The sequence below is a fragment of the Nipponia nippon genome, unplaced genomic scaffold (genome assembly GCF_047370975.1).
Source record: "Nipponia nippon isolate SJK-2023a ecotype South Korea unplaced genomic scaffold, ASM4737097v1 scaffold_4, whole genome shotgun sequence".
Lineage (NCBI taxonomy): Eukaryota > Metazoa > Chordata > Aves > Pelecaniformes > Threskiornithidae > Nipponia > Nipponia nippon.
Genome location: NW_028262358.1, coordinates 22,382,629 through 22,399,174, shown reverse-complemented (window position 1 = coordinate 22,399,174; position 16,546 = coordinate 22,382,629). Strand labels below are relative to the sequence as shown.

The window sequence follows — 16,546 nt, the reverse complement described above, 5'->3', positions numbered from 1 at the left end:
CCCAGCTCGTGGCAGGGACCCGTATGTTGAGCAGAGAGTAAAATTCACACAGGGGGAGAAACGGTGTCATGTTATGCAGGGTGGCTGCTGCTTGTTACAAAAAAAATGCAGGATTTGCTATCAGTGAGCTGAAATCTAAACAGCCTAAATGGTCCTAATAGTTAGAGGGGTTAGGGAAGCTTGCCAGAGCGTGGAAAGCATAACAACTGCATTTAATAACAATCAAGCTACTCTTATAAATATTTGCATGTGCTGCTTCAAAGCCTACTACATGGTCATTCATGTACTGCAGTTAGAAAAACGAGGAGGGAAAAAAAAAAAAGAGGGCGAGAAGAAAAGGGCACTCCATGTTTTGTAGCTGCTGTAATAAAGAATGGGCAAAGCACCAGAAAGAAAAGAAACCCTCCAAAGTTTAATAAACACAAAAGGGAATAAAAATAAATCTTTGGAGCATTTATTACAAGCCCTTGATGGAAGGATTAGATTGAAGCTCTCAGCCTTTCCAGTGTGGGTGTATGTGTGAAGTCGGCCTGTCTGGCCTCTTCCAGCAAGAAAAGAAAAGTTGTTTACATTTCGTAACTTGGGCTGTGCATATAATTGATTTTTTTTTTTTTAATTTCAATAGCAGAAATAAAAATTCAGAGGGGGGGAAAAAAGCCTTGTTTAGATACAACTGAATTTAGGTCTTTTTCCTCGCCAGAACAAAAGCCCAACTTTCAGAAGAGCTATGTCAAACAAAGTGTTTTGTTTTGCCTGAAATGTCAGTACATGCAGTACTTGGGAGAAAAGCTGTAGAAATGGAGGGCTTAGTTCATCAAACACAACTGTGGAAGGCAAAAGTGTCATCCTCTTATGCAGGAGATTCCTGACTTGGGGAATATCTCCAGCATGAAACAAACTCCTTCCATTCCCACTTCCAGTTTAAGGGAGCTTGACTCCATCTCGCTCTCCTCCCAGGAGCGATGCCTGGGGTTCTACATGCTGTTCTGGAGAGTCAGTAAGAGGATGTGTTCAGTCTCCCCTGTTGACGATGCTCCAACTGGGAGCAGTACTGCAGACTCTTGAGTATTTTGGGATAGGTCTCCTACACCCCTCCCATCGGTGCTTTTCTGCTCTGTCAGAGCAGGGCTGCTTTCTGTCCTAGTTGCTGGCACAGGAGCTTAGAGGATGCTGGACTTTGAACAAAGTCAGTAAGAAGCACAGAAACCACAGTGTCCTTATGCACTTAAACACTGACATACCAGAATACTTTTTAACCTGGCAGTTTGCACTGTCCTGTGTGAAGCAGCTGATGAAGTTTCAGCGCCTTCAAGGAAAAAAAAGAAAACCAAAACAAAAAACCAACAAAAGAATAAAAAAGCTAAACTTTTGATGCTCAATGTTCAGCGGGCTAAAGGGAGGAGGAGGGATGCTGCCTTCACCTTCTCCAACTGCATTTTATAACTCTTTCTCAGCTGTACTGTGGTGATTGTGATTATCATTATTACAGCTGGAAGTCTTCAGTTTTTTGAGGGTTGAATTAATGAATAATTTGAAAATGATAAAAATGGAATCTTTCATTGCATTTACTATTCCCTCTCTCCAAAACAAAAGAAATCTGTTTTCCTAGCTACAGGAAACATATTGATTTAATTCCGCTCATTAATGATAATGGTTCAAACAACACCTACAGAGTCTAGTCTGCAGCAGGGTAACTCTATGTGCAGACTAACTTGGTCAGAGTCATCCTGGCGTCTACTGAAGTCATTGGCCCAAAACCAGAGGGGAATCTAGAGGTATCCAACTGAGTCTGAACTGATACAACTGTCAGGTTAAGGTGGAGTCACAAAGAGAGATAAATTGCAGCATCTGAGGTCACTTAAAGGCTAATCCAAAACCTTGTAGACTCCATAGCGTTCTTTCCATTCCCTTAAAGAGAGTTGCAAGTCTCAATTCTTAGTCTTAATGTTGATTAATTTTCATGTAAACCCCAATTCTGCAGTCAGCCATTCTTTTTCAGAGGAAGGGTTCCAGCTAGTAAAAAATATATTTTTTTCAGCTGTCCATGAATAATGCCTTTTCCTGAATTGACTTCCCATGGATACTGTTGTGAATGATAAAGAAATCAAATTTCTTATGTGGGTTTTTGCAAGATATAAAACTATCTTATAAGAGAGATGAAACTTCTGTAAGACAAGAATTCATTCTTATTCATGGTGGGTGTACCACACCTGCTTTCCAGTGGAAGGTAAATACTCGTTTGCTGTGTATATGAATGCACATATGCAAACCCAAAAACATGCACGCTGAAAGAGTATTGCTTCTCTGTCTAACTTCTTTATATACGAAAGAGGAAAAAACGTAAATGCAGAGATGGTCCGGGAAAATCCATTCAGATACATATTCACAGATTTGTAATATACAATATCTAAAATATAGAAACTGAAAAGAAAGACTATAAATATAGCACAAGAAAGTTCTAGAAATAAGTTAGAAGCTAAGTATAAATCAAACTGACAGTTAAATAAGACTTTTCAATCTGAAATAAAGTCAAGATGGACGGGGTTTGTCTGTGCCAGGGCAAGTGGCTGGCTGCTAGTTTGGCTTGTCCACAGGGAATGAAATGGTAGGTTGATGCCTCAAATAAATGACAGGGAAGGACAACTTACAACTCATACTGGAAGCATCAGTCTTATATATACATATTATTATACCAAATTATATTCCTAGTAGGATTAGGTTTGGCTGAAGAACAAGTAGTAGTCTCGGAGTATAGCAGAAAAATAAATTGAAGAGATTATTTCTCTCGTAAATGAGGATATAATCTCTGAACTGAGTAGCTTTTATAAGAATTTGCAAAATCTATCAAAATTAAGATCATCATTGCATAAAGTTAAGCTTTTCTCAAAAGACTTTCATTTGGTATTTAGAGAGACCAGCACTAATGTGTTGCTTGTGGGAGAGAGGAGCAGTTCTGGTGCAGGGGTAATTTGCCTCCATTTTTCTTTGAGTTCTCACTGTAAGATTGTAGCAGTTTTCTGTCAATAAGCCTGGTAGGCAAGAATACTGATCATGATGCTTCGGGGTTTATTTTCAAGCACTGCAGATGTAAAAATTTGAGAACGTTTTTTTTGTTTCTTTAATTAAATGGGAGCATAAGGAAGCCTGGGGCTTCCTGTTCATATTTATACTTCTTACCCATTTGACCATACTGAGGGTCTGCTTTGGGAGGTACTCTTTCAGAGGATTTTTTTTAAGTATTTTGAGAACTTGTCATCTCTCACTTATAATGCAGTTGAGGCAGAGAGTACTTCTTTGTCGTCAAAGATTTTCTCATAGCTAGGATTATTTTTAGGAGTTTTTACCTCTGATCATTTGAAAAAGAGATTTTGGCTCAATTATGTAGAGGAAGCATGTTTGTGAATATTGTGAAGACGGAATAAATTTGTTTTATTCCTCATGTGACTGTCTTGTACTTGGTATTTATTCTGTAGTCAGTTTGAACTTAGAATTATTCAAAAAGCTACAACAAATGGGTTGTTAAATGTGTAACTGCAAGTGGTGTTGCCCTGCGTAGCCAGGAGCTGCTGTGGTGCTCAGAAGTTCTGGTAATAGCAGCCGGTCTAGAAACACTAAATATTTGAAGGTCTTTTAAGTTATTAATATGTCTTATTGATATGAATAAATACTATCAAGGATTTATTCCAACTACCTTTAATCGTTAGTAGTTAGAAATAAAAGTAAATGTACTGGACTTGGTTTCTCCCATCTCTTTAGATAGAAATGACAACTTGTGTGTTGTATCTATTAAGAATTAGGTACTTCCAGAAGAAGGTACTTTATTTGATTGATAGATGCCTGGATTAATGGCCTGGATAGCCGAGGGAGGCAGCGGAGCAGGAGGCCTCGCTGGGATTTCAGACAAGGCCTGGGTCTTTCATGGGCGCTGAACTGCTCACCTGCCTAATGTCAAGGCTGTCATCTCCTGCCACTGCATGACAGCTCCTGAGCTAGGTGACTAGTGCGAAAACTTCTTTTGTAATTATTATCTGAAGTCTTCCTGCTGGCATGGCCCCAGGGAGGCCTGTGAGCTTTGCTTCCTCAGCTGAAAATCACCCCCCCACACCCCCCAAATACAGTTTTCCTGTTTCTTTTTTTTCTTTTTCCACTTCAGTTTTCACACTGTAAAAGAGGAGGAAACCTTTTTCTCACTTTGAATGGAGATTTTTATCAGGGCCTTTGAGTCATTTCGACTCCTCTCCCAGCTTGGCCCCGCAGTCTGAGGAGAGCCTTGCCAGGCCTTGCCGGGCAGCAGAGCGCAGGGGGTGTCGCCTGGGGTGGAAAGGCCTTGGGTGATTGCTGAACCCTTCAGGGTAACCCGGGTTGTGCTGAAGTGCTTTGCTGCGTACCCTCAGTCAAGGCTTACAGCTGGGAAGGGGGAAGAGACTGTTTTGAAACCTAAATGGATATGTTTAGCACTATTATTGAAGACTTGAGTCCATTTTTCTAACTGTTTTTTCTGCTTTCCCCGATATATAGTGAGAGGTCATTACATTTATGGCTTTTACTGCTTCCAAGTGGTCAAAATTCATGTAATTCTGTTTATAATGTCTACTATCTGCTTGCCTTTTCCCTCTCTTCTTCCTCTTCTATTCCTGTCCTTGTCACTATAATCAGAATTAATATTTTCTTCCAATAAAACCCTTTAATAACTAAATATGAAACAAAATCTGAAGCTGGCTAATTTATGCTCCATATTCTGAGGGGAAATGGGCTTCAGAGAACATACAGATCAGATGAGTTGCTGTTACTTGTAATCTTAGCGGATCCCTGTGAACTCTGTGGAAGTGTGAAGGCATTTGCCAGATACCAACTGCTATGATTTTTTCCTAATTTACAAGCATCCGGGATTTTCCACCAGTATGTTGAAAGAGGGGAGGTTTAAATGCATGACCTGAAATAGAGTTGGAAATAGTTGTTAATCTGTTGTTAATACCATTAATATGGTATTCCTATAATCAAACACGTGGGGTTGTTTGTTTTTTTTTTTATTAAATTGTTAATAATATTAAATTGGTCATTGGAAACTGAATCATGGTACAGATATTTCCCTTACTGAGGCTGTCTTGAATTACACTGTTTTTAAAAAAAATAATAAAATCACACTGCCTTCTTGCAGATGCCATCCCACCGAGCTATTACAGCCTTTACTTCCGAATCATCAGATTTGATGTCTCAGCGATGGAGAAGAATGCTTCCAACTTGGTGAAAGCTGAGTTCAGGGTCTTCCGCCTGCAGAACTCAAAGGCGCGGGTCTCGGAGCAGCGGATAGAGCTGTATCAGGTACAGTGGAACCTCGCATGTGTCAGTTCCCTGTCTTTCTGCAGCAAACCCTCCTTGTACCCATCTAGCAGGCAGAGCAAACCACGGGGAGAAGCGGTTGAGTCCTGTCTTTCCAAAGTGGCCTCTTATTTCCTGTGCCTTTCCTAGAAAGGACTTTATTCAAAATCATATGAAGCTGGAATGTGCAAACTTTTTCTAGCAATTGTACCTCAGGACTCCAAAGTTTCAGCATATAGTAAGTGACAGAACAAGACACCAAACAAGTCTTCCCCAGGATCTCTGTCTCCCAGCACCTGGCCTGAAGTCAGATTCCTCTCTTTGGCCTGTGTTCAGGAGAAGCCTGTTAACTGTTCCTCACAGAAATGGTGGTGTTAATAATTGAGTTTCAAAGCTGAGGAGTTTCAGACCTGGCTTCTGTATAGTAGCCCAGGGGTTGAGGTAAGGGGGTGGACAATTCAGGGATTGAGGAGTGAGGAAGAAAATGACCCCATGACTTTCTCACTCCTGAGTGTTGGTAAGACTGATGCCATTTAATCTTGAAAGACTTCAAAGCCATTAAAGTCGCTTACTAAGTCTGTGCGTTTGTGCAAATATTCTCTAGAACTAAAGCATAGTTCACTTTGCTGAGAAACACAACAACCAAAAGGGGCTCAGCTCCCAGCAGTTTTATACTGAGTAAAACTCATGGTTGTTCCAGCAACCCGGGACTTGTTCTGCTGAAAACCCTGCCAGATAGGATACCACTTTGTAAAAGTGTAGTGAGTTCCTCTCTGGCTCTGTTCTTGCTGCTCTCATTGGCTATGCCTCAGCACTGCCCTGGGTTTGCAGCACTGTAGAGTCTGGTTCGGATCCAGTGGGTGCAAATTTGAGTTAGTCTTCTCCCTCACTTTCAACGTTCACCTTTTCCTGCCTCGTCTGGTCAAGTGCAAGCCAAACTTGGAGCAGAGAGGAGGGAATTTGGGTTCACATGCTTGCAGAAGTGACAGTATAAGCCAACCTTAAAGGCTGACAGGAGGAAAAGGCGCACTGGACTGTTCAGACATTGTTTAAATGTAAGAGAAGCTTGGTTCCCAGTTGAATGTGGTTCAGGTCCACAGGTGGTCACTGGGCGCTTGGCTTCACAACTGCGACCTGGCTGCCTTCCTTCCTTCCCAAGGACAGGCTGGCAGAAAAGCAGAGTAAATAATGTGTCATTTGTTAAAAGAGAAAGCTGGGAATCTTTAATGAGAGTCACTGGTGTCATCTATATATAATAGCCATCACAGAGAATTACACTATGAGTCCCTGTGACGCTGCCACACCAGCCTGTTGAAATGATTGTGTGTTCTGGCTTGACCTCACTGTTCAGACATCCTAAAAGGAATTGATGGCATCTCTGGGCTTTCTGTTGTTCTACTTCTGAGAGCTGTTAGTCAGCCACCTGAAATGAGTACAGCTGTGGTTGCCTGAGCTTGGTTCGTTGCTTTTCGAAGGTTGAGGAATGTGGGACACAAAGGGTTCAGCAGAGGTAGGGAAGAAAGGGCCTTTGCTTGGCTGGGATTTCACCTTGTGATGAGAAGCAGCTGGAGCTTATTTGAGAGAGCCTGACAAGCCTGTGCTCATGGAAATGACTGACACCTGCATCCAGGGCAGGTACTTGCATCCTTTAGATAAATATATAGCTGGTGAGTAAGGCACTTTCTTTTTTAGGCTGGGTGGGGCATACTTAGTGAAGTGTTAGGTGAGTAATGAGTGCAGGTTATTGTAGGATTAGGTCTTCTCTCCACCAAGTAACAGGCAGGCCAAAGGCAGTGAGCTCTGAGTGTGTGTGCCAGGCATGTTTTAAGCATGTTACTTTGTTCCTTTGCCTGTAGAGAGGCAAGCTGTCTCCAGAGCATTTCCCTTGCAGAGCACCTATTAAAATGATAAAAGCTGCCTGTTAGTTCCTCTCTCTGCTTTACTTCTTACAAGCTCTTGTAGTCTTCTGCTGGTTGTTTTTTCCCCCCTTGGTCATAATTATTTCTTTCAATCTTGTATGCAGAGTCCCTAAATACTGCTGCATCTAATCTCCATCACAACTCATGAGGTTGGCATGCAGTGTTTAACAGGAAAAGCAAATGCAGAGAGAAATTGAGGATGAGAGACCCGTGATCCTTACGGGTCCCTTCCAACTAGGTATTCTATGGTTCTATGATGTATTGTAGGACAGTGCTATAGAAAGCATCCTAAAACTTAGTGTATGAATTTTAGAGATCAGAAAGAAGAAAATCCAAGGAGCTGAAGGTGAGGCAGGATGGGTAGGAGACATTGGGTGCCACAGTGATGCTAGAGGAGCTTCCGGGCTGCGTAATGATAGATTGATAATAGAGATAGGGGTGTCTAGCAGTGGAGGAAGGTACAAGCGTGGAAGGTAAAAGGGGAGAATGAGGAAGATGCTCATTTCAGTGGAAGTGGAGAAGGAAGTACGTTCTGCAAGAGCTGAAGACTTACTCAGGTATCTTTGCTTCCAGCGTGAAAAGCCATGCATGGAGAGCAAACCTCACAGAGGAGATTGCTGGTGGAGTTGGCATGTGCAGCCACCACTCCTCCTCTGTGCATAAGCACTGCTTCCTGTCTTGTGCGATATGTGCTGGGCTTGCCAGGGCTGTTGTGCCCTGAAGGAACAATGTGGTTTTTCATCTTGCATAAGCAACATTTAATTATTAGGTGGTTTTTTTTTTTTTTTTTTCATTCTACCAAGTTTCGAGTTGCCTGGTGTTTTGCTTTGTTGAGGAGGTCTTCTTGGTGAGGGTTTTTTAAATTCCTCTCATACCTGCAGTTTCAGGGAATGGTTGTTCCCGTGTCCCCTCATCTTTCTCAGTCAAGCAGGAAGAGAGGGGCAGAAGTCTTCTGGAGAGAGTCAGAGCTCTCTTGTTGTGGTTCACTGGCAAAGCGGCTGTCCCTGAACACATGCAAGTCTCCTAACTGCTCTCCAAGAGCTCTCTGATTTAGTCCAGTGGCAGTTCAGTAGTAGTATATATACCACTGGTGCAGAAGAGACAATATTACTCTGAAGGACTATTTTAAGAACAGCTAGAGACAGATGTGCAGGGTAAATGGAAAAAATAAACAAGCAGAATATAAATATTTTGTTTCTCCTCCTGATTCTTTCTTTGTGTGGTCCTCTGACCTTACAGATCTACCCCTTAAAATGAAAAAAGAAATGCAAGACTGCACCTTTTCGGCTAAGCTTTCCTCAGGCTATACTTGGCTCCCTTTTCCAAACCACATCAGAAAAGGACTTTGTGTTTTCCTGCAGCCCTTGTTTGCGCTGACTCCGGGAAGGCAGTCTGGGGCTGCTTGGCGTGGCGAGCCAGGGCTGTGGCCCCTCACTCCCGGCCCCCAGTGCAGCAGCAGCAGGACCCTGTTCCCATCTCCAAGGCAGGGTTGGAGCAGAGAGCACCCTGTTGTATTTATGCTGGGAGCGAGTGGTTGTGGATCTGTTTGCCAGGTCTGCTGCCCCCCCTGGTTTCTCCAGGCAGTAGGTCGTGGAGATTAATTCTCATGGAGGTGCCCTGGATGCATCCACGAAGCCGGTGAGTGAGTGGTAATCCCCAAGAGCAGAAACAGTTTCTTTAATGTCTGTTTTCACCCAGAATACTTCTCTTGGTATTTTAGGATTAGTCAGCCACATCTGTGTGTTCCTGCACAGACGGGAAGCGCAGTGCACATATTAAGTAGTTTTAGGATGGAAAATAATAAAACTCTCAGAAGTAGGAATTAAGTTTCTTTTATAAGGCTGGTATAAAAGCTTCTGTCTCTTCTTGGCTCTGATAAGTGAAGCCACAGAGAATTAAATTCTTTAAAGGCACTAGCTTTTCTGTTGTTTCTTCTGCCCAAAAGTGAGGGTTAATCTGCTGGTGATGCTGCTGATTATCAGTACGTTGGAGAGTGGGAAGCCGGAGGGAAGGAAGGAAGGAAGGAAGGAAGGAAGCTGCGAGCGCTCTCCCGCGCTTCTCCTCCCATCCTTCCACTGTGCCGCATTCGCTCGATGCGCTTCTTAACGTGCACTGAGACGGCAGAAAATATTAAGAAGATAAAGTATTTTTGAGGGAGGGAGGAGGAATAATATTAAATAAACAAGTTTTAGCATCCTCCAGTGGCCCTTGCTATGTTTTTAAAGATTTATGCCAAATGCAGGCTTTATTGGAATTTGATCAGATAAAGCTTAGTTGTTATGGGAATGTCTTTGTTCATCAGTTTTCTTGCCTGCTTTGAAGACTTCATCACATCTTTCTTTTATTAAGGTGCTTCTGTATTTATGAATAAAGTCCCTGCACCCTTCAATAAAAAGCTTGTCTTTTATGAATAAGCATTCCAAAAGATAAATAGGCACCACCACAAAGCTAGACGAGTGGAAACCCTTGCAGGGCGAAAAGTCATCGTTCAGAGTGTGATGTGGTATTGTTTTTAAGGTATTTTTATTATGTACAGACGGTCAAACAATAACAAGTAATAATTACTTCCTATGGAAGCAGTGCCATGTTTTGTTAACACATCATAAAGCATCATGAAAAATGCAGCTGAAGCACTGGTTTTTATTGTCGTCGTTATCCAAGGCTGCTGTGGGTGGGGGTACCTGAGAGACTGCAGATGGGGGGGATGTACCATGGGGCGTATCAGAGCGCAGGGCTGGAGCAAATGAACGGCACCAGGTTAAAGCCCGGGAGGGACACTGGATTGCGATGAAGAATTTGAAACAAGCAGGAGCAGACCTTTGGTCTTTCCATGTCGAGGAGGGCCCGGTCCGTGCTGAGGGCTCTTGTGGAGCTTGCTCAGTGTCTAGGAAGAACCGTCTGCTCTCCAGACAGTGGTAACCCCCGTTTCTTTAAGGGCCTCTCTCCCCGCTTGGAGGTATGAGGAGGAAGATGCTGTGGAACATATTACCCTATTATGAGTCAGATTTAAATTTAAACCACAGTCGGTTGTTCAAATACTTTCAATTCAGACAGTGTTTTGTCTTGTTTTTCAGTTAGGGAATACGTTTAGAGCGAGCTACTATAGATTTGGGCCAAATCTTCGCGGTGCAAATCTGAGGCAATTTACACTGACTGCAACAGAGCTACTCCAGACTGATCTCCGTATAATCAGGAGCAGAGGGGCCTTGCTCTCTTTTCTTGCCAAAAAGTGCCGTCTCTAATGCGACGGAAGAAAATACCGGGAAGCAGGATTTGTGGCTGTGAGCTGGCGCAGGATGTCTGTATTACAGATATCACCTGGGGCATTTGATTTTAATTGACTACTGTCGTTGTGACCCACATCTAAAGTAGTATATTTGGATCTCACAATTTATATATTGCTGTCCTGAAACCAGACTCTTGCAGTCTGAAAGGTTACAAGGTTATGTTGAATGGCAAACGTACTGTGCTCTTTGAAGTGCCAAACTCGGTATAAAGTGTGGACCTAATAACTGTCTACTCTAGCAACCTCCTTCTCCTTTCCCGGCCCCCTCAGCAACAGCTCAGGACCAGAGGAAGTTAATCTGCAGTACATTTCAGTTGAATTGCTGCTTTCTCCTTGTTCCAGAATCCTTTTTTTGGTTCAAAATACTGTATCCCCCTACAAAAAAAAGTCAGTACGCTGGAGACCATGTATAGAGTACCTTCGGCGAATAATCTGTGAGCGTGGGTGAGGGGAAGTATTTATTGCTGCATCATATTCACTGTGATTTAAGAGCTTATCTCAGATGCAGCCACCTCTTGCCAGGAACAAAGCAGTTATTGAAGACGACTTGAAGAAGTATATAATATCCCCATTAGCTACTGGCACAAGCCAGCTTGACACTGCCATGCGTAGAAATGTAGGGCACTGAGCTGACAGATTCATTGCTGTTTGCGATGCGTGTACTTCATGGGGAGCGTAGGAATGCAGGACATGGGTCAGAAACCCACTGCTAGGTTTGGGTTCCTGCTCTTTGGGCTGCAGTCTGCTGTGGTAGCTAAGCCCACGTTACACTGAGACATGAGCAAGTTTTAACCAAGCACCGCAGCATGGTAGTTATTGGGCTAGGAACATCAGGTTGGTTTGCTGGCCTTGCACTAGGGAGCCTGTTGGAGAGGGGAAGGTAATATTGCTGTTTTGGGGAGGTGTAGGAAACAATGTGAAGCTATGTTGGAGAGAAACCTACATGAAGGAGAATAGATGACGGAAGAAAATGGAGGAGGACGGGAGTGGTTTGGGTGGAAGCCTGTAGTTGGTGGGAAAACCACAAGGAGAATCGTGACTTCTGGAGAACAATGCAGGCAAGAGGAAGGGAAGAAAGAGGAGTGACTTGCAGAAGAAGACAGCATCTTAGAAGAAGCAGTTAGCCCAAATATTCAGATAGCAAAGAAAGTTGCATGCCAAAATGTTGCAGTAAAATGCATGTGAACATGAGATAAGGCTGTCAGGGACAGGACCGAGGAAGAGGAAGGGCTTGGGAGACCTGTGCATAAAGGGGAGATGAACATAGGAGTACCCTGCAGGATCTAGAGGATTTGTCTAGAAGACAGGAGAACCCACTCTGTTTTTGTTGACTTTGGCTCCTCTTTGTTGATATTTTAATAAAACATAACGTGCCTCTGGCAAGTTAAAGCTAAATGCTAGATAAGTTTACAGGATTTTTTTGTTTTGCTTCATTTTATATAAAATCTTTCTTTGGAGCCATCTTAAAATCTAAATGGCAGGAAATTGCACTCAATATTTCAGAATCTTCCAAGAGAAGGACCCCAGACCTTCCGTTCTTGTTTATTGCTTATACAATACAGTCTTCCTGCCTGCTTAAGCATAAATCAGACTGAACGGCCTCAGGGCTGTATCCCCAACTTACACTGCACATGTATCTTCAGTGGCAGGAGGAAGGAAGGCCCTGCTTGGGGAACAAATGGAGAGGAAATCCCTTCTCAGGATCCATTCTCTTCCTGGAGCTCATTCCCTCACCACAGGGCGATGCAATGAGTCAGTCACAGTGATTCCATGACATGCTTGACTTCCCCTCCCTTTTTGACCTGCTTTAGCCACTCATCTCTTTAGCCCCCTCACACTTCACCTTCTTTTACCTTTAAGCGAGTAGCAGCCAACACTGTTAAGAGAATCCTGCAGCTGTAGCCCATCCAGATATAAAAGGGGTTGGGTTATGTGTGCAATATGTTCTTTTTATTTGCAAGTTTGCCTGAAGAACGTGTCTGGCAAGTTCTGAGCAGATGGATCAGAGCGCTATGGTTTTTTTGAAAACTTTGGCAAGTACTCCATACCTTTGTATTTTGGCAGTAACTCTGCATCTCATATACTAGTCTCTAAAGATTCTGCCCTCAGTTTGAGCCTGATTCGGAGACCTTTGCAAGTAATGGAAAGACTTCCCTTGATAAGCAGGGGGGCTGTAAAGCCCTTTTAACTCCATAGCACTGAAGGCAGAGTCTGAATTACTCTTTTGCAGAAGTGGTTACAAGAAGAGCTTGAAAATTCACACTGAGAATTTTTTAAAAAATACACAGTCAGTCTCTTGAACTAGTGGTAATAAGAAGAAGCTAAGATTTTGATAGCTAGTAGATTCCCAATTATCTGGCAAAAGGTACTATGTGGAGGCTTTGCACTTTACAACATATGTTTCCACATATAATGAGTAAGAAACTGGAGAGGTTTGCGACAGAATTAAGGGTTTGCTTATCCTTGTGTCCAAGATAGGATCAAAGACTGCGATTTCAACTGGGGAATGAGAAAGGGTTGAGAATTAGCATGGTCATTTTTTAACTTCAAGCTTCAGAAAGGGCTGGATGAAGTCCCTGAGAGCTGCTCTGTCTGAGGAGACCTTTGAAATCTGGGACCAGGCAGCAAGTGAATCTTTCAGTGGGGTGAATAGTACATAAGAATTGGGAAACCATGAGCAGCTGCATATGCAGACCTTGGGAATCTGGTTATTCCACTGCAGAGGGTTAGGCTGGAGTCCCCTGCAGGTCTCTTCTAGTTCAGAAGAGGTTATCCTAAACAGCAGTTTTTAGCCATGATGTTGTGCATAGCTGAACTTATCTCTGCTCTGATGTTAACCAGCATTAGCACATCATTTACCACTGGATCTCATTGTTTGGGCTTATTTACTTTGAGCTTACAAGTACATGTCAGGTTATTTCCATTATTTTAAAAGGCCCTTGAAGTTCCAATGGAAACCATGGATAATGACTGATAAGTAAGAGAAAGATTAGTGAGGCTGCCAAGATGTTGTAATACACAAGAACATTGCGGGAGTCTGAAATGACAGAGAAGAGAAGGGAAGGAAGGAAGTTCTTAGGGAGCCAACAGCATCTGGAGGGAGGAGATCAGACAGTCGAGAATGAATGGAGAAGAAAAACAGATTAATAGCAGGTTTTTACAAGATAATGCCATATTTACAGCTATTCAGTGATTGCAGAACCCACGCTGGCTGACAGCAGTGACCATCCCAAGTTCCAGGGCAATGCAGCAGACAGAATAGATATTTTTAAGTGGCCATATGATCTTATTATTATATTTTGAAAGTTCATCAACTTGTTTTAAGAAACTGTAAGTTGCCAAAAATATTTCCTAACAGTTGGTGACCGTAATTCTCAAACCCAGCTATAAAATGCTCTCGTTGTTGCTAAAGCTTGGCCTTTGATGTGTGCCTAGGGTTTTCTTGGCTGCAGCAGATGTATGTCATTGATGCATCAGCCTGTGTATCATCACTGCTAAACCACATTCAGTTTTTTGTTTGTTTGTTTGCTTGCTGGGGAGGTGATGAATTTATTAGCCAGAACTATTCCACTGTAAATTGGACTTAATTGTAATTTTCCTATTCTTCTGCATCTGATTGTGGTAACTATAGAAGACTAGAAGTAGTTATTGGCCAGACCATCAAATCTGAAATAAACTAAGCAAGTTGCTGTTCTAGAGCTCTAGTTATTTGAAAGAACCAGTGTGTCTTTCTGTCAAATTTTTTCCTTTTATGTGTGTAATGAGTCATGAAGACAGGCTGTTCTGGCGTCTGCTCTCAGTGGTTATTGTCTAGAATACATGCACTAATGTGTTCATTCAGTTATCCCCTGCTTTAGCTGCCTTATATGAGAAGGGAAGTAGGCAAAGGAAAATTTGAGCAAAATAATTACATTTCTATTAACAGAGTCTTGGGTTTTGGAGGTTTTTTGGTTTTGTTTTTGAACCAGTATAATTACACTGACGCCAAATGCTGCTGCTCTGCTTATATCAGCCTCTGATATGCCCCATTTTTTAAAGAAGCAGTGTTTCTGCTAATTTTGCAAACATTCTGCTTTGTTTGTTATCACGAATTATATAGTGTTCTCAGTGTACTTTATAAAGTACAGGCTAAGACAATCCTTGTCCTTATTTTTATACTCAGAACTGTGTGATACTTACTTGAGAGTATAAACGTCTGTGCATATAAATAAAGCTTCATCCTCCAGTATTTTAATGAAGATTTCAGCTACTTGATACTTAAATTTTAAAAAAATATATCAGTTAATGCTCTCCAATTGATCTGAAAAATAACCATAGCAGGTAGCAGAAATAATTTAGAGATCAGTATTGTCTGGAAACTCGCTTGTCATTCTTCCGAAACCAGTTTGTGACAAAACTAAAACTTTTCACTACTGAATGCCCTGGTCAAGGTGATTTGGGATACGCTTCCAAGATAGCATCGTGGTCCGGCCTCCTCTAACGGACGAGGAGGAGCACAGACAAATCCCTGCCAGCAGAGCAGAGGGCCTCCCCCTGAAGACTGAGCAGAACGCCTTCGCAGAACCAATGAAGAGTAGATTTCAATGGGATTTATAAAATACCAGAAATCTGGCAGGCCTGATGAGGGTGGCATGTGAGTGCTGTCATCACCAAGATCCCCAACTGGGCTTCCTAAACATGTGTAGCTGTACAAGCAAGAGCAATGCTTTGTTTGCCTCTGGCTGCTTCATGAGACCTTTCCTGCAATTAACTGCATTATTCATATATTCACGTGTTTGTTTCACCTTGATCTGCTGGCAGTAGCTACATGTATGTGATATCTAGAGAGCCTTCATGGGTATTTGTAAGATTATTTTTTCCCCAGGTGTTTTTAAGAAGGGTCAGAATAGAAGAAAAATTGATGAGGGGAAGGTTAGCAGTGCCTGTAGAAAAAGATAGCTAGAAGGCAGGGCTTAAGTGTACAAGATCCTTTGTCAAGAAGAGATTAACAAGCGTTTTGGCTATTTGATTTCCTGTGAAAGGGAGGAATCCTGTACAAAAAGAGGGTAGACAAAAACAAATTGTTCTTAGAATTTAGAGCATTGCTACTGAATGAAAATTACTCTGCATACTGGGCTAGAATTCTGCTGGATAACCTTTTGGTAAGACTTCTACCTGTTCAGCTCATCCCCACAGAATGTGATCATATGCATATGTTCCCGGCATAGTCCTTTATTAGAAAAGGCAGCATTGCATTATCACCCTATTGAAAGCGAGACCAGATACACCTGGATATACCTGGAAGAACATCCCCGTGTTCAGAAGCTGCAGAGATTTTGCACAACCTGAATTTTGAGTTTGTTGATTTTGAACTTTCACTCATGCATGCGTGAAGGTGTGCATGCTCGCACCTGCACACATGCAGTTGCTGTGCATCATCAGCTACTTGTGCATGCAGGTGTTTAAATGTGTTGCTCGAAAGAAAGGGAGGTGAGGCTGTATGTGTGGAAACTCTGTTTCCTACTCATGCAAGTGATTGAATCTGTCATCTCTACATGCAGGTGGTGATGCACAGTACTCCCCCCACCCCAAAAGCCCTAGCCATCCACGTCATGACCCATAGACCTACCAAACTCTTTCTGCCTCTTTCAGAGGCAGTGTTTGGACAAGGTGCCAGAAGGAAATGAGAAAGGATTAAAGGGGAAGTTTAACTCAGTCTTCCTTCTCTCCTGTGGGTTGTTTTTTTTTTCCTTGTCTTCTGTTAATATTTTTAGTGCACTGAAAACTCTTTTGCACAAAGGCCTACTTTTAGGCCTTCATTTAGCTCCTGCAGATACAAGTTGTGCAGCAATATTTCTGATAACAGTGTTTGATGTGGTTGCGATGGGCTAAGCATAAAGGTATGGCAGTTTTTATAGGCAAGGGAAAGCAATGTTTATAGGTAAAGGTAATCTCTCTTCTAAGACCAATCAGTATAGTTGGAAGAAGTAGACAAGCTTTCAAGCACAAAAGCTGCAAGGCACAGAAAAGGCTTTTCTTCTTT

General features: G+C 42.4%; 1 protein-coding gene across 1 annotated transcript in view; it reads left to right on the top strand.

Annotated features, from left to right (window-relative positions):
• Window positions 1-16,546, top strand: part of TGFB2 (transforming growth factor beta 2) — a 68,596-nt gene that overhangs the window by 40,082 nt on the left and 11,968 nt on the right. Inside the window, exon 2 of the mRNA XM_009472939.2 lies at window positions 5,159-5,322. Coding sequence (XP_009471214.1) covers window positions 5,159-5,322 — 164 coding nt within the window. The remainder of the gene's footprint in view (window positions 1-5,158; window positions 5,323-16,546) is intronic.